Source organism: Ammospiza caudacuta, chromosome 1 (genome assembly GCF_027887145.1).
Source record: "Ammospiza caudacuta isolate bAmmCau1 chromosome 1, bAmmCau1.pri, whole genome shotgun sequence".
NCBI classification, from domain to species: domain Eukaryota; kingdom Metazoa; phylum Chordata; class Aves; order Passeriformes; family Passerellidae; genus Ammospiza; species Ammospiza caudacuta.
The window spans coordinates 143,872,844-143,898,090 of record NC_080593.1 but is presented as its reverse complement, the minus strand read 5'-3'; the positions used below and the strand labels follow the sequence as shown (position 1 = coordinate 143,898,090).

General features: G+C 43.8%; 2 protein-coding genes across 2 annotated transcripts in view; both read right to left on the bottom strand.

Annotated features, from left to right (window-relative positions):
• Nucleotides 1-1,011: 1,011 nt before the first annotated feature.
• Nucleotides 1,012-6,303, bottom strand: TRIB1 (tribbles pseudokinase 1). Its single transcript, XM_058811854.1, has 3 exons — nucleotides 5,954-6,303; nucleotides 5,280-5,572; nucleotides 1,012-3,260 (listed from the first exon to the last, which is right to left on the bottom strand). The coding sequence occupies exons 1-3, from the start codon at nucleotides 6,257-6,259 to the stop codon at nucleotides 2,792-2,794; spliced, it is 1,068 nt and encodes a 355-aa protein (XP_058667837.1). The 5' UTR covers nucleotides 6,260-6,303; the 3' UTR covers nucleotides 1,012-2,791.
• A 9,336-nt stretch (nucleotides 6,304-15,639) lies between these two features.
• NSMCE2 (NSE2 (MMS21) homolog, SMC5-SMC6 complex SUMO ligase) overlaps nucleotides 15,640-25,247 on the bottom strand; it is a 126,599-nt gene continuing 116,991 nt past the window's right edge. Inside the window, exons 5-7 of the mRNA XM_058816458.1 lie at nucleotides 19,604-19,689; nucleotides 19,165-19,271; nucleotides 15,640-16,015 (exon numbers count right to left, since the gene is read on the bottom strand). Coding sequence (XP_058672441.1) covers nucleotides 15,895-16,015; nucleotides 19,165-19,271; nucleotides 19,604-19,689 — 314 coding nt within the window. The 3' untranslated portion in view covers nucleotides 15,640-15,894. The remainder of the gene's footprint in view (nucleotides 16,016-19,164; nucleotides 19,272-19,603; nucleotides 19,690-25,247) is intronic.

Here is a 25,247-nt window from a genome sequence, read left to right as displayed (position 1 = left end):
CAAGTGCTAAGAAAATATGCTTACTGCACAGATCACTGGCTTCACAGAGTGGGAGTCAAGGTAACTCATGAGAGTCAGCGCACTTTGCTTTATCACTGACCAGGTCCCTTTTCCCTCCTTTTCACTTTTCACTTCTCTTCTAAAAGTAAAAGCTGTTTTTAAAGTTGCTCCTGCTCAAGGAGCTGCCTAGAAGCAGTTGCTCCACTAAACAGATTTCAAGCAAAAGGACAAAGTTAAACATGAGGCAAAGTATAAATAAAAATCAAGACTCTCTTCCTCCTCCTTTCCACTTGTGAGCGATGATCTCACCACTCCGGGTGGATTGCAAGGGTGGCTTGATCTCTTTCAGGAAAGCACATTCTCTAACCTTGATACTGCAGCTATTTATACTCCTCTCTTCTCACCACAAAGAAAAGCAGCTCTAATAATCCTTCCCTTGGTTTTAATGAGAGCACCGTGCTGCCTCCCAGCAGCAGGGTCAAGCCTCTGCCCACGAGCTGTAGCTCCCTGTAACACCAGTGCTCTTGGTTACTGCCTCTCCTTCTGGCTGCTCAATTTTAGACATCTGAGATCGGATTTTCCACTGGCTGAAGCATCACATTGCCAGGCACACAGGTGCAGGATGACAGCCCTGCTGTGCCACAGCATCTTCTGCTCACAGGGCACAGAGGGAAACAAATGCATGGGCTGAAAGGCAAGAGGGTTTCTAAAATTCAGAGGCAGAGCTCTAACTCCTCTCTCCCTTGTTTATCAGAGGAGTAGGATAATCCATTTCACATAACCCTGGGGACATCCCAAGCCCTTTCCACCTCACAAAAGCCCCTGTCCCCACTCTCCCTGGGGATTCAATCCCAGGCTGAGTTGAGGGAGTTCAGGCTAAGGCATGATGGAATGCATATACAGACCATAGAGGAGCTGATAGTCTCTTAGGCCAAACCCCATTTTTTCAGATTAAACCAGACACACTGAGCTGCATTCCTCTTGAGACACCACAAGAATTGGGGACAAACATTATGAAACCAAGTTTATTAAAACTTTCTACAAGTCAGACTTTATCATCCAGGTTTCCACAGACATATACATATGTACAAATTGGACATAGTGTTTTTAGCTTTTCTGGCAGAATTTTCTACCAATATATACAAATGTACTGTTTTTCATAGAAGGGTTAAACTGTATCACAGATACAAATGTCAAGCAATCATGAGAGGTTTAGTGCAACGGAGAGCTGGAGTGCTCTGCTCTTAATGCTCATGATTCTGTCAAGTTAGTATTGCCAACAATAATTCACATTGAACTGCTCTTCGACACCTCTTATTAAGACAAAGTACAACAAAACAAGAAAACAAAACCCCAAACAGTAAGGTATGTACAAAGTACACAGTCCATGAGGTATACATGGTATTCTTGCAACGCGTGGTGGGACTGCAGCTTGCCAGGGTTAACCCTTAAAATGACTTCACTCGAACTGGGTGGTGTTGGGAACGCGCATCACCCACCTCACGGCCATTTTAGAAGCCACACTCTTGCCTAAGGTGAATGGACATCTCTGCATAAACCACTGGACACATGTGAAACTAAGCAGAAATCTTAGGCAGGACTAAGGTTTACTTACCCCCAACCCAGGAAGCTAATGATTCAGATATATTCATTATTCACACATATTGGAAAGACTATGAATAATCATGCAAAATAAAAACAAAACAAAATTTTAAAAATTAAAAAAAAAAGGCGGGGGAAGCTGGAGGCAAACAGCATACCTGAATAATCAACTAAGGGTGTACGGAGATTTTACTCTTAAGACTAACTTTTTGTGGGGGTGGAGGGGGAAAGAGGAGGTGATGTGTTATTTTTAAGAGTTAAGCCGGTTGAAAAACATGGCAATGTTTACAGGTACTGTACAAGACACCCCTCATCCTTTCCAGGGGAAGGTGCCCCAGCCGATAGTGTTACGGTTTGGTAAACGGATACGTTTTGGCACTCGGAGGTAACGAGACCTGCTACTTGACAAGCTCGCTGAGGGCATTAAGTTATATAGGCTACACCGTGGTAACACAAGGCTTAAGTCTATTTAAAACGCTTTCCTGGACAGCGAATGGAATCAGAAGGGATCCAGCTGGGAGATCCACTGGTTTCTGCTTCAGAAAGAGCCACAGCAGTGATTTCTCTTACGGGTGGATCTAGGAGCTTCATGCCTCTGAAAGCAGGATCAGCTGGAGGAGCAGCACAAGCAGAGAGCTGGCCGTGGTGGGTGAAGACCTCATTCCCTCATTAACGTGTGCTTACAGTCAGAGAGCTGCTTGGTGAGCTGGCTGCTGGGGCACGCCAAGGCGATTCCCCTTTTCACCATTTCTGTCAGATTTGTTCAGGCAGAGGTGAGCCATGTGCCCCTCTGCCCCTACACATCGTGGCCAGGGCTCCACACCTCTGCAGCCGCTGCAGGAAAGCAGAAGGAGCTGCCTTTCCATCCCACACCTTGCCAGACGTAAGACTCTGCAGCCAAGATGTGACCAGTTACAGCGGAGGAGGATGCGGGAGGCAGAAGAGCCAGACAGTTCTCACAAGGCTGCACAAGTCCTCCGGGGCTGGTGGGACCGACCAGCAGAGCAAGAGGATGGAACTCTGAGTACACTTAGGGAGCGGAGACCTCCAGGGTGGCATTCATTTAGACAAGGTCACTTTTCTGACCATACTGGCACTTTAAGATGCAGTTGAGTTTGCAGAAGTGGGAAAATGAAACCCTACAAAGATGCCGGAGGTAAGAACCGACGAGGTTTTTGAGATTTCGGGGTTAGCAGAAGAAGGAACTGATATCATCACTGTCTCCATGATATTCTGGGACAATCTGATCTGAAGCTCCTGTCTCCTGGTCTGTATATCCAGGCTCCAAGACTGCCTCAAACCAAGGGTGAAGCAAGATCTCTGGAGCAGTGAGTCTTTCGGAAGGCTCCCGCCGCAGGAGGCTGCGGATGAGGCAGCGGGCTTTGGGGGAGACGTGGTCAGGAATACAGAACTGTCCACGCCGGATTTTGGAAAACAGAGTGCTAGGGTCCGAGTCATGGAAGGGATAGCGTCCCACCAGCAGGGTATAAAGCATCACTCCCAAACTCCACACATCGGCCGATTTTCCAGAGTAAGTCCCCGTCGTGTTTAGGATCTCAGGGCTGACATACGCCGGGCAGCCGTGCTTGTCTGAGAGAGCATCGTCTTCACCCTTGATGATGTGTGTGTCTTCCAGGCTCTCCAGACGCAGCTGAGTCCTAGGGAGGGCAGGAGAGGAAGCCACAGGTGAGAAATAGCAACAGCAGTCGTGAGCAAGCACAGCAAGACCCTGCCATGGCCCCATTCTCTCTCCCATTGGCACTGGGAAAGGAAACACCTCAACTTGCAGCAGAGAAGTTGCCCAGACGCCCAGGAACGTGTAATGGAAGTGATGCTGTGTGCATCGGGCCAGCATTCAGTGACACTCATGTTTCTTTATTAACTGGAGATTTTAACAGCACAGAGGACTCTTGAGGAACACTGAGTCTCTGCTGCCCACACAGGTTGCGGTGCCACTGCAGGGGGTTAATTGGTGACATGGCACTTTGCAGCCACTGTGTGCCGTTCAGGCTTTGAGCAAACAGCATCCAGCTGTGCGATTCCACAAACCACAAAGCCCAGCTCCCCTCTGCACTCATGAGGATCATTGCCTTCCCTAAGCTTTTTTTTTTTTTTTCATTTTAGTTTGTAATTTATTTTTTTTATTTTTGGAGCGTATCACCACACTCACCATCTCCAGGTGGAGATGGGTCCACCCCAACCTCCTATTTTGGAGGGTAAGGGGAGCTCCCCATCGGCAGGGAAGCCACCAGGCAGCCCTGGAAGGGCTCTGCACTGCCTGGCAGCCTGCTGGGGTGTAGATATGTTGGCTTCAGCCTGTCCTCAGCCTGACCTCGGCAAATACCCATTGGTTCTGCAAACGGAAAATATGACTCAACGAGAACCGTGGGCCCGGGATTGGCTGCGGGAGCCCTGAAACTGCACCTGTGCAGAGCCCGCGTCGCCTGCCATTGCTTAACCCTCTTCTTGCCAAATGTGATGCACATGACATCGCCTGTGCAACACGTTATTTCCAAATGAGCGAGACTGTAAGCAACGTAACATTTCAACAAATGTTTCATCTTCTTATGGGAGGGAAAAGCTGCAATAGTTTCCTTCAAAGGAATAGCTTTCTTTACGTGTCAACATATGGCTGTTTCAGAGGGGCCGTGCTGGTTAATTTTCTTATCACATTTGTAAAAGATATCCTGAAGAATCATTAGCCCAGTTTAACATAACAAAATCCCTTTTCTTTCGCATCAGTAGTATCACCGTACATTTTTATGATATTAAGCACAACTCCATTACAGCTTTTACTTGGTTTTTTAACATTCCTTGGGATAAGCAGCTAGTCCAGAGTCAGTTTTGCTGTTTTTCTGACTCTGCCATGTGTGGTGAAGCACTGCAAGAGCAGCAAACACTCCAGGGGAATACTGAATTATTTCCCTAATCTAAATTTAACAACTAGATTCTATGATCTCCTCTATGAGCCTCGGCTTTAGGCTAAGTTTTACTAAAGTGATTTTCTTTGATGCAGGACTCCCAAAGCATTATTTAACCATGTCCCACCTTCCCTCCTGTGTGTGCCCACGATCCACCAGCATGGGGGGCATGGGAAGCACGGCAGTGGAGAGGGGATAAAAGCCTCGAAAGGTTCAGCAGCATCACTCTCATCAGCAGAGTGGTTCAGCAAGGAGACCTTACCCAAGTTCTGGGGCTCCAGCGTGGGTCACAAGGCAGCTCTCCCGAGGAGGGACCAGAGGTCCAGCTCCTCACATCTCCTGCTCCCCCAGCTGGGCTGCTTCCTCCCGCCGGTACAACACCTCAGTCTCCCCCCTCTCCCTCTCTGCCTTTTATTCATTTCACACTGAATGAGCGGCACACATGACATCTTCTGGCGCTAACGAGCATCTGAACTATCATCCCTTTGTCTGCCAGCGGGTTTCAGTGAACTTCTGCTGAATGAGAGGAAGCTCCCGGCGAGCTTCCTCCCTTTCATCAGTCAAGATCTAAGAGGGAGCGCGCCCCGGTTAGATCCGTGACCTACTACACACACGTGATGAGGACCTACTCGGATTGCTCGCAGGTGATGCCCCGCTGACGGGGCTGCTTCCACTCCCTGGGACGCTTTTTGTGTCTCTGGATGTGGCATTCCTCCCTCCCCACTCACCCAGGGCTGGCTGCTGACAGCCACTTACCTTTCTTCATTAGAGAAAACAAATTTCCTGAGCTTGAGGTCACCAAGTACGATGGCTGACTGGTGGCAGTGAGCTACAGCGGAGACAATCTGCTTGAACAGCCGGGCAGCCTCCTCTTCCCTCAGCCTCTTGCAGCTCCTCACGTAGGAGTGCATGTCCCCAAAGTCCTTTTCAAAGAACACATAGGCCTTGGTGTCCCCGAGAATGACTTCCACAACCCCGGTGATGTTTCTGTGCGACGGCAGCTGAATGTAAGGTCGGATCTTGTCCTGGTAGTGTTTGAGGGGGAACACCTGTATAGAGGAAATTAAACCCAAATTTATTCTCAAGGGCGTTGAAAGCTGCAGCTCGCGTAGCAACTCTCCCCAAACAATGACGAGAGAGCTGGAGGGGAGCCAGGGCTCGGCAAGACCGGCAGGAGCGGCTACCGAGACCCTTCCTGTTCGTTTTACATTGAAAGGCTGGGGGGAAACTAAAACAAACCACCATTCCCACAGCCTCTGGGGGGAAGGCGCTCCGAGGTAAGCCGGAGTCCCGGCTCACTGGCAGGCGTGCAAACGCCGCCGGGGGCTGGCCGGGCGTTCCCGGCCGTGGAGCAGCGGGAGGAAGGATGTTCGGCAGGGCTGTCCCCGGGCCGGCAGGACCCGCTCCCCACCCGCGCGGCTCCCGCTCACCTTGCAGCGCAGCTCCCGGCCCGAGCTGACGCTCAGCGCCCGGGACACCTGCTCCCGCTCGGCCAGCGGCAGCAGCAGGTACGAGGCGATCAGGCTGGGACCCGCCGCGCCGCCGCCGCCGGCGGGAGAAGCGGGGGCACACGGCGAGCCGGGAGCGCTCAGGCAGTCCGGGGGGCCGCATTCGGCGAGCCGAGGGCACTTGGCGGCCGGCGCTTCCTCGGCGGGGCCGTCGTGCAGGGGCTGCAGGCGCTTGGCCGGGGCGCTGCGGCAGCGGGCGGCCGGCAGCAGGGACGCGGGGCGGCTCATGGGGGGAGCGGAGCGGGCGCGGAGCTACAGGCGGGCGCTACGCGCTGGGCGCATCCCTTCGCTCTCCCCGCCGAAACCTCGGGCCGTGTCCACCATCTGCTGCCGAGTCCGCGCTAAACTAGTTGGAGGCTTTTAAAAAAAATTAAAAAAAAAAAAGGTGATTCTCCTCCTCCTCCCGGCCCTGACGCACAGGGAAATGGGAGGAGGGAGGCTGGGACACGCCCGCTCCGCTCCGCCCGCTGCTCTCCGCGCCCCGGGCCCGCCGGGCGGGGCGGCCGCGGAGCCGCCGCGGGACTTGAAGGGGGCGCCGGGGACCCCCCCCCTTCGACCCTAAATAATTATGTCGAGAAAGCGAGGCCACCTTCCTTTCCAGGATCTTCTTGTCCATACAACTGCAGGTTCCCAGCCACAGTCCTTACTTTTCACTAATCACTAAATAACCATCCCTCACCCCAAGGTTTGCATCACAGCGCTGTTGTGTGAGCATAAGCGTTTACTCATAAGCGTAGACGTAACGTGCACCATCAGAAATACTTGGCACTGGGTGTTTCCCATGTTAAAACTATATCTGCTGTCCGAAAAAGGAATAGCTCAGAGAGCCAGGCAGCCGCCAGCAGCTGCAGTGACCTGCGAGGAGCAGACTGAGAGGAGCTACACACAGCTCAACAGCATGGCTTTAAAGGAGTAGTAAATAGACTTACAGCCCGGACTGGGAGTAAATGGAGAAGGAAAAAAAAAAAAAAAAAAAAAAAAAAAAGGGACAAAACCAGACAACAAATCATCCCTGGGAAAAAAAAACCAAAAAACCAAAAAACCAGCTGTAGTTTTGACAAGAATGCTTCAGAAGGAAACTCTCCTGTTTTCTGTTTTTATATATGCAAATTTTCTGTAATTTAGCGCTGAAGCTTCCCTAATATTAACACGGGGACCCTGCGTTTTGTTATTCAGTAGGATCAACTCCTCCTCTGTTTTGGTTTCCCCATCCTGGGTCTGTGCAAGAGGCAGAGAGGGCTGAGGATGGGTCACCCAGCTCTGAAGCCTGTGATGCCACGTGTGCAGGTATTTGCTCAGATTCCTGATAGATAACTGCACAGCAAACCCATGCATGCCTTCAGCTACTTCTAGTGTATTTTAAGAAACACATGAAACTCTTGTGCGGGATGACTCATAGCATAGCAGTCCCATTAATGCATTTAAACATAAAACTCATATGCCATAAAGGGATATCCCAGGGCCTGCATTTCTTTCTTTCTTTTTTTTTTTCCCCAGAAATAAAATTCCGTTAATGCCTGCAGATTGTTTCTGAGTGATTCACCACAACTCTCAAAGCATGCTATTTTATTTGGTTCCTCTTTATAGGTAAAACACATGCAAGTATCTATCAGACCTTTTGTTTTACTTTTCCCTTCCGGGAAGTTTAATGATTGGAATGCTGCTGCTGGGTGAATTTAGCTGGTAGGATGCCACATGTGTAGGCCGCTTCCTCCATCTGAGACAGCAGAAGGTGCAGGGTGGGGGGGAAGGTATCAGAACCTCTGGGGACAGGGAAGGGGTGCAGACAAAAACAAATGGGTGCGCACAAAACAGCAATGGACCAGCATAAAGGTTCTCACGGGCATTAGTGGTGTGTGCCGGTGTCCCCTGTAGCTCTCTCAGAACTGAGATGCAGAGTGAGCAGGAATGAAGGTGTCAAGTGTTCCCACCCTCCCAAAGATCCCTCTCTCTCAGCTGCTGTGTCAGATCACTGTCCCTGCTGAGGAGAGGCTGTACCAAGGATCTGCTGCATACATTGTTGGAAGTTGTGTCCTTCACCTGCCCAGCCTCCCATCCATCTAAAACCTTAGGTGCACACCATGGGGACACAGTGGCACCTGAGCACAGGGCTTGGCTCGAGCTATTGGCAGCCAAATGGGAGATGGCACCCACTGGTCCCGAGGAAGGGAAAAAAGCACCTCTTGTCATCCTGGCTCCCCCAAACCCACCTGGCATGTGAGGAGAGCAGAGTACACACAGCATTGTACCTCACAGTCCTGCCACATTCTCCTGGTGCCTGGGCAGCCTTTCCTCACAGGGATTCCAGCAATTTCATGCTCTGTATGTCCGTCCCTGCTAACTGGAGCCCTAAAACTGGGTGAGCAGTTCCCAAAGGCCAGGAAAAGATAACCCCTGGGGCATTCATCCCACAAGCACTGGTGGGTGCCCTCTTCTAGCTGACTGTATATGCTGAACTACAGTTGACTGAGACAAACCAAAGCTTAAATCTCCCAGGTCTTTGAAAAATGAGTGAAGTTCTTGACAGAAGGAAACCTCTGGTGCTTCTTTAAAATGCCTGGCATGCTTTCAGTACTCAAAGCCTTAATGCCATGGCTGAACATATAGTAGCAATTATTACTCAAGTTAGTATTATGTTTTGGGTACAGAATATAGGAAAAGATCCACATCCAGACTTCCCTCCATCCCCACCAAATTCATTTCAAGATGCAGAGCAGAGAAGGGATTCCCACTTTGGCTTTTCTGGTTTTTCTAATTTTGGCTAATCCCCAAAATGCAAAAATTAAGAATAAAAAAAAAATAAAAGGGATGCCAAGGATGTTGTGTGATGACCTACATGGCATGTTCTTTTGCTCTTTCTCAAAGGGCTGAAACTTGTCCTCTTGCCCACCTCTGCCAGTGCTTGCATGCAGCCCTGGTGTGGTTAGGAACCAGTGCTGAGAACAGGAGGAATTCCAGGAAGAGATTTGTGAAAAAGTGTTGCAATATTTCAGTATTCTAAGATTTTTGCAGAAAATGGAGCTACCACACTTGACACAGCAGCCTTGTGTTTGTTGCCATCAACAACACTGGCTTTTAAGCATGTAGGCTTATCTCCTGCACTAGTCTCCTCCTGAAATCAAAAGCTATCTTTTCAGGTCTTCCTTCTATTCCCTGCATAAACTTTCATCATTGCATCTCCCCCTTCCCCAAAAAAGACCTTTCGGGCTCTACCTGCTTAGCATGTGTGATGAATTCTGTCATGGTAATTCCCAGTTGTGCCTGTGGTGAATTTGAGCCTGAATGGCTTTACAGCCCTTCAAAATGAACCAGGGCAATGTTACACATCTCCAGTGGACAGCACTGAAAATCATTGTGGAGCACAGATCAGTGCACAATTACAGACGTAATGCTGGGATAAAACATTGACTCTGTGGATGAGTCCTGCTATCCAAGTGCCAGAAAAAATAAACTGCTGTGAGCCAGCAGAATACAAGGAACCAGCACTCAGATGTTCCAAAGGTACTTGGTACCTGTGAGGTGGGCAGGGATGACCTTTGGAAGTAGAGTTCAGTAGACTTCATGCCTGACAAAGGATAACAGTGTGCAACAGACACCTTCCCAACACTAGCAAAGTCTGAGGAGCTCTCAGTCAAAGGACATTGCAGAATCGTTATAAAAAGTAGATCCTGCCTTGGAAAAGGCCAGTCAAAGCAAGCAGGACTGCTGGCTGCGTCCTCACTTCTGGAGTCCCAGCTGCTAGGCAAGGATCTGGGACTGCAGCAGAAAAAAGAGCCTGTGGGATGTGTATCACAGAATGGGCACGTCCTAGCAGAGGGAAAGGTCTTACATAGCACAGATTTGCCAGGAATCTGGCAAGGTGAATATTGCTCTTCATATATTTTTTCTCTTTTTTGAAACAGACAAGCAGCTTAGTGCATCTGTGAGATAAAGACTGAAGAATCCAGAATTCCTGGTGCTCAGGCATTGATCCTCCCATTTCTCTTATTTTATTTAAGGGAATTTTTGTTACATGGTTTTCAAGCATCTACCTGCCTTGCCCTCAGCCAGTGCTTACACTCACCTGAGCAGCAATTTTCCTTAGATGCTCACAAAATTATCACTGTTGCTCCAGTTCTCTGACCCTTTATCTCTATAACTAGAGCAGCCAGAGGCAATGAGTATTGTGTAACCATCTCCCCACTTCCCAAGTGCTTGGGACAGGTCTGGTAACTTTGACAGTATGTCTCATGGGACACACTGAATAAATCTCTATTAGATTAGGGCACTTATAAATAAACTGGCTGCTTGCCACAGAAAAAAATGAAAAGGTCTTTACTGGATGAGAAAGGCAAGGAACACAAATATTTTGGCTAATATTAAACTCTTGGTAAACGATGAAAAATCAGTATCTTTATTTTTAAAGTTATTTCAAGCCATGTAATGAAAATTAAACTACTGCCAGATTGAAAGCCAACAATCTAAAACCAGCATGTCATCTATAATCTAATGGTGTACAGAATTACCCTGCACAGATGGGGCTCAAAGAGTAGTCGTATGGCCAGGTGATAAAGAACTAAAAGTGATGTTTTTTATAGCAGAGCAGCATCTGTGATAACCCACAGCCATCCTCAGACACTGTGGAACTTGGCGGCAGATTCACCGCTGAGATATAAAACACATGACGAGCACGTAGTGACATCAAAAGCAGTGCAGTGTAATGGTGCTCAGATGTCTCCCCTCAAGCCCACACAAAAGCTGCTCTCAGGGCTGCTGTAGCTCAGAAGTCTCAATGATTCCCTTTTGATAAACCTGTTGTTAACAAATCCAAGGAGTCTTATGAGCAGCACCTCCTGACTTTGTTCCTTTGCTAACTGGAGAGCATGAAGGCTTCTTCTGTTGCCTGGAAGACGTGTGAAGGTTCAGGTTTTAGACCTCAAATCCTGTTTTTACTTCAGAAGTGGATTGCACAAGGGGACAGTGAATGAGTGTCTCCATTTCCCTTGCGGTCAGAGAAGATCCTATTCATACTGAGTTTACAAGCAAACACTTCCTTTGGTAAGCTTCCCATGCAATTCAATTCATGTGCGTGCTTTCAGGCTCTGTCTTTGGGTCTGGACTAACATCAGAACAAGCAAGAGAGGCAGGCTCTCTTCTCAGCCCACCACAGCCTTTTCTGCAGTGCTTGGAAATGATGAAACACACAGTGTTTTCTGCACACTGCTGCAGTCCTGTCAAGTTACTGTGATTATTCATGCATCAAGAGGCTAAGCACATACATGGGTATCTACTGGATGATGTACACCCATTTCAGAATTTTACTTGCTTAACAATCAATCCAATGTTTTTGCTCTTTATAGTAACTGGCTGGGAGCCTAGAATCTGCTGGCACCTACACACAGGATTCTCCTCTGAGCATTCTGTGACCACGTCAGGTGTTTGAAATATTATATATTAACAGTAAGTACTTTATGACCAGCAAATAAATTATTATTTATGGAAGACTTGGAATTTGCCATCAGTACCTGTAGTGAGGAGCCATCAGCTTAAGGCTTTGGCTGTAGTAACAGAAAGGAAGACCTGTCCTTGGGATATTCTTACATTTTCCATTCCAGGAAGTCTTTTTCTAAGTGCATCTTCTTCACTGTATAATAAAGCACTATCCATTAGGCAAATGTTTAGTTAACAGACACAGCAGGATCCATACATGAAGATTTTTAGGGAAGGTGAGGATTAAGATTCACTTGAAATGGCAGTGAAACTTAATAAAGTAGCACAGCGAATTCTAAGCTAGTTCTGGCCACAGTACTGGAGCTATTCTTGAGAAAAATGTCATGAGGTACTTGTGACCACAGGTAGGTAAGACCTTTGTCATCAGCCACTCATGAGGAAACATGAGTATCCAAGAGGACATTGTCTAAAATAAGGCAGTGTGTTGGCCTTGGCTGTTGAGTCATCAGTATCACTTCCTGCAGCCCCTGCTTTTGCTCCGGGTATTTCTCAAGGGAGCACTGACTTAGTCTTTTTGATTCTTCTAGAATGAATAAGATCACAGCTCCAGAGCAGTAATGATGAATATGTCCTTGATTCAGAGGTATGTGCACTCCTTTAAGCACAAGTGTGCTAAATCTTCCATGAGATGCCTGCCTGATTAGTTTTTATCTTTATTCGTCATGGCTTCACTGATTTGAAAACTTCAGACTCTCTAGTTGTAAAATGGAGAATTCACAGGAAGAATCTGTTCAAGTGAGAGAGCAAGCTTAAGTGAGCAAGTGTTAATGGCTTGTGCCTCAGGGTACCACTGAAAGCTGTTGTACGTGGATCTCTCTTGCCTTTAATTCACTATTTGCCTAGACACTTCTTTAAACCTTCAAAATACTACGTGGAACTTCTCTAGCAGAGACAGATTCTCACCAGTTTTCAATGACAGATCCTTCTCAGCTACCCTGAGATTTGCTGCATTTGTAAGCACATCTTATGGGAAAAAGAAAATAAAAAACAAACACCTGACCTCTGAATTTCTTTTAAAAAATATCATTGCAAAATTGCTGACGTCAGACAATGAGACACAAATTACCCTGTGAACTGTTAACATATGCCTGTTTACATATGATATCTTATAGCCAAAGCAGATTAAGATTTGAAGGTTTAACTGCTGTTGAGTTTCCACTATGTGAATCATACAGATCATACAGCTTATTCATCACAGGCACTTATTTTTATTCTTTAACTCTTTCAAGCTACTTCTTCCCAGAGTAGAGTTTAGGGGAAATGTGGGACATGTGGGAACAGAGAGATCACAACTGCACAACAAACCCTGAACTCTGCAAATGAAAGAGGAAAAAGCTGCCATTAAGTGCAGCCACCCGAGTGAATCAGTAGTGGTTTGTATCTTGCACCAGGTGAGCTGACAGGCACAGAAGCCTTCCCCAGCTGCCACGGTCACTCTGTCCATCTACCTAGTTAAGAGAAGAGCCAGCTGCAATGGATGCTGATGGCCAACCCTGGAATCTGTCAATTTAAGGAGGAAAATTACTTGTAAGAACCAACAGAAGAGAACTGGCCATGACAAAATCAGCAGGATGGCTCAAGTTCCAAGTTCAAAGAAAAAAAAATACCATTCATCACTCTAGGATTCCTTGGGTGCTATGATATAGTTTAAATTCAGAAATGCCAAACATTTTGGTGAAAACTTCATTGATTTCAGTAAACACAGGCAGTTTATTCTAGCACTTGAATCTGTGTGGTGCATCACTGATTCTAATGGGACTCAAGTACTCTCACCAGCAACGCTGGCCCAAGTGAACAAGTATCTGTCTTTTCCTGGATAACATGGTCATATTTTAAAAGAGGCATCTCTGATGATAAAAGAAAGAAACCTACCTCTATTTAAATACACATGCCTATTCACCTCAGATGTGATTGTTATTAAAGCTAGGCAGGCCAGTGATGCCATCTCTTTCAGGTGAAACCAAGAAGGATTTCAGAACTTCACTTGCGGTTCAGCTTCTCTGATTCACTGACACTGCCTGTCTCAGGCTAGCAAAGGAGAGAAGGAAGATGATGTAGTTTGAAGCAGGAATATGAAAATCCAAAAATAACTTTCCTCTTGGAGTGGCCATAAGTGACTGTTTGACTATTTGTTCTTTTCATTTAAAGTGTTGCTTCAGATTTGTTTGGTTTTTGTCTCCCAGCTGCATCATCTTAAGCAGGCAGTCCACCTTATTACCTGTGGATTGGCTAACAGAGGCTGAGTGCAGCACTGTGATGGGTCAAGTCTCTTTTTCACGTAGGACAACAAGGTGTAACCAAGACAGCAATCTCCCTCACAGCATTACTCACTGGAACATGAGGGCAATGAACCATATCAGGAACTGCAGCAATCCAAGGCTATACTGGTACAAATGCCACAGGGAGCAAACCAAACCTGCTGCCACCAGTTTGTTGGTAGGAATCTGGGTATAATTTTCCAGATTTCCATGTGTTATTGGAAGGCACACTCAGACACCAACACAAACTAAATTTGAGGTGCAGCACTTGTGGCCATGGAAAATGTATGTACGTCTTTGCATCTGAAAACTTGGGAGGCTGGTTATCACTAGGGATTGAATTAGATCCAAGAGGACAATCTTAATGCACTTCTGCCAGAAACTGCAGAGGTTATTTAACCAATGCAAGTTTCTGTTTCTGATATTCTGCTTAGAAATGGTTCAAGAATAAATTTAGCCACAATCTTAAAGATGAAACAAAAAGGACATTCCCTCCCCCTCCCTGTTTTTTTTTGAAAAATGCTATTGTTAACATCCTCCCTTGTGGTATTTAACTGAAAAGGGGTGACCCGCCTTAAAAACTACAGGCTTGAGCCCTGAGGTATTTTAAAAGGGACCAGATTTTACACACAAAAATACAAACAGGTACATACTGCTCCACCACCCCCCAGTCCCTTTCAGCTGTTTCAGCTGGGCTTCCATGGCAGAAGCACCCACGCTCACTGCAGAGCTGGGGAAGGATGGACCTCAGGGTTAGACCACATAATGAAAATTAGCCAGCCAATTCCCACGAAGTGTTTTGAACACAAAAGCCCAGTGCAAGCAATAATGGTTCAGTTCTCTTTTTCAGCTATGAAATCAGCTTGCAGATTAATATTCTTCAATTACAAAATAACAATTTTCAGCTTGAAGTGGTTTGTGCTCTTAAGTGCAATTGGGGTTAATAATGGTCTATGAAAGGAGAGCTATTAGCAAACAGTAACCCAGAGTGGAAACCTGAGTACATGGGTACCTCAGCTACATTTTACATTAAATGTCAGATTGTAAATTCAGAAAAATTACATAGGAAAACACCATCTAGCCCACTAAGGATCCCAAAGCACAAAGAAACCTGTATTTTCTGCTTACATATGCCAAGAGATAATTGTCATCTGACTGCCAAGGCAGCTTCTTTTACCTATGGCTATTTCTAATTCATGTATATATATTCCTTACCTGCCTGATGTGTTCAGATCAATTTAGGCAATAAATAGTGTCACAAAGTTTAAGTTCTTTTCTGGATCTGTGCCCAAAAGCATAGATATCTGAAGATTATATAAAAAGATTTAACTGTTTTTCAATCCAAGGCATATGTTTACAATACATTTGTACTATCTGAAATTTGGTTATTGGAATACTTCTGTAAATAATTGTAGTCTTCTAGCCTACAACATTAAGGTAAAGCCTTCTGGGACTCCCAAATGAAAAAAGCCTGAATTAAATGCTTCTGAATATCAAAATAAAAGCCTAAGTCAGGGCAGAGAGTTCAAAATTATAAAAAAACAAGGCCAAATCCTCAAAGCTGAGTGGTTGTTCTCTGTGGCCACAAACAAGGTATAAGTGTGCAACACTTTCTGCAAATTCATCTCTAAGGTTTGTGTTACAACATGGGCATGGTCCCAAGCACTGAAAATCCTTGGTCACAGTGTCCTACTCCAACCATGCCCAGTAGTTAGAGAGACAGTGACAGAACTATCTGCAACACAGAGCAAAGCACTCATTAACACTGGCAGGATCTGCATCTCTAATATGTTGAAGAAACTAGCATACTGAAAAGGAAGTTTAAATGCTGCAAAACATACTTTATTTACCAAATGCAAGCTTTTAGAAATTCAGGAAGGTAGAAAAAACCCAAACAAGTTTAACTGGACTTCCTTATATTCCTGACTACAAAAAATGCTTTCAGTTACAGCAGAGACCTTTAACTTTGGCTACAAATGAAACATTTAACAAGGATTTACCTATAAATGAAACACTTAACACATAACAATCAGTTATACAACCTATTTAGAATCAGCAACTTATCTCACAGGACCTTTAATAACAAATTTTCTTTGTGGCAGTAGCATATCCAGCTCACGTGTCCAGGCTTGACCAGCTTTGTTTTTTCTGACTGTCAATCAGTCTTTTAAGTATTTCATCTGGTACAAGATCTGATCCTTTTACATCAACATGGCTACAGCCCATTTTAGGGCATCTGTTAAAAAGAAAAGAGAGACTCCATTAAGAAGAATTGTATTTGACAGATATGGGCTTTTGCATAACATCTGCTAGATTTTTTTTTTGTCATTCTTTCTCTCAGTTCCTTGTTACCTCTTGTCCTCTTCACCAGCTCTATGTGGGAAAAAATAAATCTATCCCAACTGGTGAGAATCAGCAGCTGAAGGAAGGAAAGAAGGTGCACAGTGAGAGATGGAGACTTTCACCTGTAATCACTCTCTTGCTGCAAGCACACAAGCTGCCTTCATCAGCAATGATATCAGCACTGCATGGACACCTTTCTGTGTTGCTTTCTCTCTCTGCAGTCCTCTAAAAACTGCAGGTAGATACTGCTTACCTCACTAAACTGCAGTGGAGCAGTATAATCTTTACTGGCAGATAAGTAGGGAAATTATTTTCTAGGGAACCAAAAGGGAGTGAGTCTTGCCATGACTGACTGGTGAATCAGTGTACTATCTAGTTGGTGTAAAAATCAACCTGACTTTTTATGAGCTGTGAAAGCTCAGAAAGGAGAAATGGGGCCAAATTAACAGCCTCTAGATGATAATCAAATACAAAATGTCTTACAACTACTTGAAACAGCCAGATAAAGACAGCAGGGTAAAAGATATTCAGGGACCAAAGGTCATTTTCCTTTGGTGGCAGCCCAAACACACACAGATGGTATCTATAGTAAGAAGTAGCACTTTTCCTGAATTTTTTCCTCTCTGAAGAGAAACGTTTGTCTGAGGTGCTGAACGTATTTACACTCAGTACTCATAACTTTTACTCCAGATTCGTCCACAGGTTACAGTGTTTGTCATAGATCAGTCATTTAATTGCTCTGTGCCTCAGTTTTCCCATTTATCACCTTAATACAGCAAGAGCTTGCCAGATTAATGAATAACAAGGGCTCAGAAAGCTTTCCACATTTCCTGTAAGCATAAAGTATTAGTATGTCCTTCCAGGCAGTGGAAAATAGTGAGCAAAGCAAGAGACGTAAGAGTTGCCTCAAGGAGTGTGTGACAGGTCTGTCAGCACGGGCTGTGTGTACGTCAGCTGAAGGGCTGGCAGGCAGGCACTGCACTGCCAAGGGCACCGAAGGCATCCTGTGGATTCCAGCTGGGAAGTGCTTGTGAGGAAACAGCCACTGTGTGTCTGCAGAGTGAGCAGCAGCTCCAACTGCAGAGCCAGGCTAGCGAGGATCCTGCCCTGCTCTGCCAGGACACCTGATCCCACAGGAATATCCCTGGCAGGGGCACAGCCCAGCAGCCAGGCCATCACACTGGAACACTGAACAGGGAACTTGCTGCAATAGCTGGCCTGTCTTCCCACCACAGTAGATGATGGGTTTTAACTGAATTTTCATGAGAAAGTTTAAAATTACCGTAGGTTGGTCAGACTGGGCAGAGAAAACCAAGGAGTCCTTCTTAATTTAGTTACAGTGAAGCTGTGGCATTGCTCTGTGAGTGCTTTTCTAGCACTGGAATAACTGCTGTAAAAATGGTAAGGCCGCCAACTAAAAGCTCAGTATTAAGAACTGCCAGTGTTCAGACTGCACAAATAGTTTTGGTTTGAGGATAAGGGAGCTTTTAAAGCTGGGTGTTGTACAGCTGATATGATTTTTTTAACTCCAGAGTTTCTCTAGTCTTCCCTTTCTTAAAAGGTAAAATAAAATTCAGTCATGTGAGCCTATTTGTTTTTCAGCAGAGCAGAAACTTTTGATCCACTACAACAATTCCTCCTAAATTGACATTGTTCTGATGGATTTAACAACACAGAGAAACATTTAGATACATCCTAAATTCAGTATCAGAGAAAGTATTCTTGTCATTGGGCTGTTGAGCACATGCTTTTTAGCCTCTCCCTATCCTCCAGAACACTCAGTTTCCTCCAACTTGAGAGCTATTACCCAATTCCTGTTCATTTTTCCAGCCAAGTCTCTGTCCATCCATGTTGCTGGTTTTGTTGTTATTCCCAGTTATTCCCATTCCAGACTTTCCCCCTAGATTTTGTAACACAAGCAAGGTGCTTCCATCTAGTTCTTCAAGCTGTCTTGACCCTGAGATAGTGGCTGGGCATTCCAACTGATGCTTGGTTTCATAGCAGTGCTTTCCTGTAACAGGGAATGAGCATGGAATAAAAACTCCAGCTCTACCTTTGTAACCCTCATGGAGGACTGTGTAGAGCCTCACACAAATGCCAGAGCAACAGATGGAGGAAATAAGCTGCCTGTGGCATTATCTTCAGGGAAATCAGGTTGCTGGTCCCCAACAGACCTTCCTAAGCAAACTGCACATTTATTAAGAAGTCTAGAACTAGTAAGTTTCCATGAAGTCATCAGCCCCAAAGCAGGAGGCTCTAGCATAAATGGTGTAAAAACAAAGGTGAAATCAATGAATCAATGATGACATGATATGTCCTCTCACTTGCTCCAAAAAGCATTCGTGTTCAAGCCTCTTCTTTTTCTACTTTTTTCTCTTTTTTTTCCCTTAAAATCATTATAATTTTCAAATTTATTGTGGAGAATTTGAGGTTTAAAAATTAATCTCTTACATCTTTTCATTCAAAAAAATATGTTCCATGTGGAAAAGTGACAGATTATAATGGTGATATAAGGAAAGAATTATTTAACTCCATCATGGTAGGAACTGCACTGCACTATCTGATCTCATTCTTAAATTCTATTCTGTCTAAAATGTTGTGGTTTAATATTTCTCACTTTAACATTCAGCGGTTTTAATATTTCTGAGCTGAATTGGAATATAACTGCAAAAGAAGGTGGATGGAGGAATTTTTTTTCGTTTACTTTAAGGCTTGCTACATAAGCAGTGGGAACATATCAGCAACTAAATAATAGGAAACTGAGGTCTCTCTCTGTTGGTCATCACTTTACTTCTGTTGTGCAGCTACAAGAAGCTGTAACTTCCCCACACAATTCCTGAATATTTCCTTACACACAGTTTTCATTAAAAAGAAAAGCACCTTCACGTGTCTAGTACTAATGAGGAGGCTGTGATTTGGGCAGATGCTGAAGTTTTACTTCCTGAAGCCTTTCCAATCCAAATACATTTCCTAGAACAAGTGGAGTAAAATTCCACTTACACAGCAGAGCAAATGCCTTTCCACACATTCTTTTTAGCTTACCGGACTTTTTTCTTTTTCTGCTTCTGAGTCTGGATCATTTCTAGAATGGCATCTTCTTCATAAATATGTCCACAGACCTTGTTCCTCACTGGCCTCTTCATTGTCACCTACAGTCAGTAAGGATTGATTTAAAGGAACTGCTAATGCCCATGAAAATGCTGCTTCTGAGATTTTCTGTGAAACAGCAGAAGTGTGATTGCCACTCATACATGGCATTCCAGTCAAGCTACAGGACGAGATCCTGCTTGGTAAAGTACATTCCCACTTACATGGGTTTTCTTCCCAAGCAGTTTTACTCTTTTCTGAAAATGCTTAAAATTTATAATATTGTTGTTATATATAATGTTGTTTAATAGGTACTGCAGATTTGTAATAATCAAATCAATGAAGAATATGAAATAACTATTTCCCTGTCAATTACTGTAGCAGTGATACATACCTGTGTAATGGGACAAATAAAGTTCATCTGACTCCGAGTCACAGCTAAATCTTCATCGATTTGTTCAATGGTGTCATTACTATGATCTGATTTATGAGAAAGTAGAATGGGAAAAAGAGAAAAAAAATTGTTTCTTATTTAATGTAGATTGCCAATACTTAAAATAAACTAATAAAATCCAACATTTGCCAAGCACTATCTCACAGTGATATCTAAAATACCACAGCATGTTTCAGCACCACTCCACGGACAAGACACTGCAAAAAATACTGTACTAGAATGTATTTAAGAAAATGTGGATTTTTATATTGTAACCACTTTGCATGTGTGTGTGTCTGTGTGTGTGTGGCTATTTACAGGCAATGCCAGAAAGAAAGGCTGGGAAGGAGAGCAGGCTGGCCTGAAGATATGCAAAATCTTTGGTATTCACTATTCAAGTTCCCCAAAACCCAGTTACACACAGATGAGTCCCAGAACCTAACAAAAGATGAGGTGGAGCAGATCTGGCAGTCCTACCCTCAATATCAGTTTGTATTTGAGTGTCATAAATGGGCTTCCTGTATAGCCTGTACATACTGTACACACTTTAAAAGGAATTTGTACTGTACCATAATGCATCATTTATAAAGTGATGCTGTTGTATTTTGATAAGACTATAATTAGTGAAAAACAAAAGCCAAGAAGTGTCACAGTCAACAGAAATGTTATTGAAGTAATCTTAAAGAGGAGGAGCAGAATGAAATTTCTGACAATTCCCATAAAACACCCAGTGGCCCAATGCCAGGGGATAAAGGGCAGACAAATGAGAATAAATCCATCTAGAGCTGGAGGATCTGCAGGTCTCCACCTTTACCAGAAGAAGAAAGCAAGCTATAAGCAACTCTGTGCACCCAGGGGCACACCAACTATGAACAATTTTTGTTCATGCAAAAGTTAGTTATATATATATATTTAGAGAGAGAGAGAGCTACATATAGCCTTAATGAATTACATACATGTTGTTTTATCTTCTAGCTCTCCTCTCTTATTGCAAATCTAGGCTTTTAGTTGAATGCATTTGTTTATCTTTGAATCTTATCTGGTAATAACAGCAAACTTAACACCTGCCATAGCTTTCCATTCCTTTGGGGTAGTTCTGCAATGCCTTTGCAGAGGCAGAGAAGGGCCCTGGGGTGCAGTCCTCAAGGTGTCCCAAACAAGAAGAACGTTTTTCTTTCTAGCTGCACGAGCTGCACCCCAAGGGAGGAGTGAGAAACACCAGTGAACACAGAGAGTTTAGAATTACTTCATGATTTGCCTCCTGCAGTGCCTCAGCCTGGGTTCCCTGTGCTGCTGTTGCACACTATCAGCCAATCTCTGCCTCCCTGGTATTCAGTCTGCCACATCTATTAAGGACCAGTGTTTCCTAACTTATGGTCAGTGCTGCATGCCTGTGTGATATCATCACCTTCCGGGTGATACCAGCAGACATCACCCATGGAGCAACCAAACCTCTCACACCCAGCCTGGGCAGAGCTCACTGCCCTGGGAGCCAGCACAGCCCTGGCTGGGGACTCCTGGCATTGATGTTGCAGCCTTTGCTCCGCCACAGCACCTCCTGGTATGCCAGGCCTATTTCCAGACCTTCCTCCTTAATAGAGATTGCCTTTCTTTCCATTTCAATATTCCAAGCATTTAGGAGTGTCTGTGACCCCAGTGCTCTAACACAGGTATTGGGGTTGGAACAAGGTGACCTTTAAGGTCCCTTCCAACCCAAACCATCTTATGATTCTACTCCTGTGAATATCATGAGGATACTCAGGCATTCATCAAGGATATTTCTGTGTCTGCTACTAAGGTGTCATGCAATCAACAGGGGGAAAAGGAGCTCAAATGTCCAATGTCAATCATAATTTCAAGGCTTTAATCTCCAAGAATATAAACATACCTTCCTCAGATACTGACCACCTAACAAAGGCAAACACTTGCAAATCAGAAGGAAAAAGTGGGGACAACTTAACTGTAAATACCAAAGCTGCAATGGTATGGACACCAGAAATGCACTTGTGTTAGTCATCTGTTTTCAGAAAAAAACTCTCTGATGTATTATTCTTAAATTGCTCATGTAGATGGTTTATTCTATCATAAGCACATAGTATTTGAAAAAAGCACAATTTTTGCACAACTTTGGGAAAAAGGGTTTTTTTAAATAAAGCTTTTGAAATACCAAGCAATGGGTGAAATCCCACTAAGACAGCAAGGCTAAGCAATATTGGAGTTATTGGCAGGTGGCAGCTTTGGAAAGAGCAAATTATCCCAGGCTGGGGTAACATTTTCCCATACTGGCTTTGGAGGTGATTCAGATGCCTCATGTTTAATGGTTGAAATTTCATGAGTTGAGACCTAATCCTTGTAGGTGGGGTATATTAATCTTCTTGGATTCAAAGTGTCCTCTTGCTGCAATCTTAAACACTTCAGGTTGCACTTTATTTGCAAAGATTTTGTATACAGCCTATCAGAGTGGGGCCCTAGCTTCAAGAGGTGATCACAGCCCAAATGAATCATTATTTAAAATATTTCCTTTTCATAAGCAGCTAATATTTTTAAAAACAAATATGCAAGACTGGGATGATGCAAGTAATACCTCAAGCATGTCAATAGCAAATTACCATAAATCAGATAAACCACCCACAGATTTGTTGCTATTGCTTGATGTTCTACATTACAGGAGAAGAAAGGAAAATCACTTTTTTTCAGTGACAGTAAATTTTGCAGATATTACACAAGACACACACATCCTAAGCTGGTCAGAAAGATGCTCTAAACTGTAGATCTATATCCGCAGCCTCATATTGGAAGATGTTTTGATTAAGGTCAAAGGGACTTTTTTTTACCAAATTAAATGTACGAAAATTTCAAGGATCTAAATTGCAAGTCTGACTATTCTACAGAAAGAAATAAAAAGACTGGATCATACATACTTCAGCTAAGGCAGGTTATATTTTTATAAAATTGAGTTTTCCTTGCAAATTAAAACCAGATGCAGAAAACACTAAGTTATTGTTCCCAAAATTCAGATGTTGCCTTAAGTAACAGAAGTGCATACATCTATTTTGGTAGTCTGAAAGATCACATATTAAGTGCCTTAACAGTTTCTAGTTTTCCATTCCACCCAACTGAAACATGTTATGAACATTAGTAACACATTTTCTATCTTGCTATCTCAGCAATGATGTTTACAGCTGTTGTAATAAAACTGCATTCTTATAAAGGTATCTATTTTTGGTAACACATCATAACGAATTTTCAACTGCCAACGTTTTTTTTACTTATTCAATTTTAATTAAAAGCTGGTATTAATTTATATCTCTATCGCTTTCATCTCTTGATAATATTGTGACTAACATGCCTTTGCTCAGCTTTTACGTACTCTGCTGAGAGAGACTCAGAACTTTTAAGCCAACTTTTAAAAACAGGAAAACCATAGTGCAGAGTTATTAACTGCTGGATTGTGAATTATACTAAGCATAGATAATATACATGTTAAAAAAGCATGAGAGGAAAAATCCTCTCCACTGTCATTGTTATTTCTATGACCAAGAGACTGCTGCCTGCTCACTGCTCCCAGTGTCAGCAATGCCCTCTCCCCAATTTCTGTTTCTCTAACCTGGTTCTCAGTGAGTACATGTTGCAATGTAAACTCAATTGATTTATTTCCTTTTGTGCTGGGCTGTTCTGCCTTCTCACCTGCCACAGTCAGACACTAATCCTGAGAATCAAAGGGTAACGTTAAGCATGTGGGATTGAGTCTTTGTAAGCCTGAGCCACCAGACAGACAAGGTCTTGGCTCCCAAGAGGGTCTATTGTACTGCTGACTCCATAGAAATAACAGCAAGTCATCCAGGCTGGGAAAAATCCTATCTCTGAGAGCTCCAAGAAAAACATGAATGTTATGAGGACAAGTCAGATGCCAAGTGTTCCTGTCAGCAGGGCACAGAAAATAATGAAAGGTGGGGGAGGTGAAGGACATTGTCACATCTAAGAGTTGTGCTCCAGGAGTCAGAAGACATCTGGGCTGAGGAAAGGCCAAGGCCAAGTCTAGAGGAAGGACCTGACACTGCTGAGAACAGCAGATAATGCTTGAAAGTGGGTCAGCATGCCCATCACTGCTCTGAATTTGGGTTAGCCTTCAGTCCAGAGAAGCTGACCAGAACTGTCCAGTGTCCTTCCCTAGGGATGGATCTGCAGTAAATGCTGTAGGAGTGAAAGAAGAGGGGAAGCTGAGAGTAATACCTTCCTGGCAAAATCTCCAGTCTCTAGCAATTTGTGGCCAAGGACTTCCTGAGTCAGAGGTAATATCTTCATGCTTAATAAGCCCTGGAGTTTTCCTTCAATGAATTTGTCTAAACTTGGAGAGGGGAATTTCGTCCTGGACCTTTCAGCTTGATTAGAGACAGTTATCTTTGCTAGAAAGGTTAGCAGCAGTTTAATTTTCCTTGAAAATTACTGCAGAGGCTGCAGGTTACAGTTTAATTTGATTTTTAAGAGGGAAAATAAGGTGTGCGAGCTACAGCTGCAGTCAAACAGTTCAAAGGCTTTGTGCTTTTTGCCAGAGGCATGTGATAGTTTAATTTGCCAACCAAGCCAAACTAGGCTTTGCATTGAAGTACATTACAATTTGATTACTTGCTGGTGTTGCAATACAAAGTTGATCTAAGGAAGGTGGCCTCTAACATGTTGCTCCAGATTGCAATTGCAAATTTACTTGCTCCTGCCCAGGCCAAGCAACTTGCTGGTAATTTACTGCCAAGTGCTTTGTATGTGCCCTGTTTGACAGATACTTGTGTAAAAAGCACACAGAGGTGCATTTGGTCCATCCAAAAAAAAAAAATGACAATCCTGTAAATATAAGCCATTCTTATTTTCCTGGAGTATGAAATACAAATTAGATTAATGTATTAGCAAATTTTTAGTTCCTTTACATAATAGTGAAGAAGGAAAGGATCATGTCTTTCACTAAATATCAATCCTCTAAAAACTCCTTTAATGCCATCAAATTCAGAGCACTTGTATATTTTACAGTACTTTGTCCCACTAAGTTACAGGTCTTATAAAATACACCATTCTAAATGGAAATACTGTTCCCATTTTACCCAGCTGGGTAGAGCTGCTTGATGCCAGTTTTCCAGAATGGCCTTCAAAAGAAGAGAAACTGTGATTTGATGGAAATGTTATTGGACAACTATATACAGAAATAATGTATGTTACAGAAATAATGTATGTGAAGGAGATTTAAAGACACTTGCAGCTAGATACAATTTACTGTTTAATATATTAATAATAAAATGGAACTACAAATCCTAGGGAAAGAAAAAACAACAAGAACTCCAGAAAACCCTGTGAAATCTCCAATTCACACACTAATCAAAGTGAGAAGAGACCAACTTTGCCTTTATATTTTGGGAAATTCAGACTGTTCCTATTGAAATTGAGTGGGAACTGTGTCTGTAGAACAGAAAGGAGATCTTTGATCATAAACCACACAACTCAAACAATTTGGTAGGCAAACAGAGAGACAGCTTTCTTGCTCCTTCTGTTATTGCAAAAAACCATGAGAAATCCACACTTCAAAGTCCTTGGATGACATTTTAAACTGCAGTTTCCT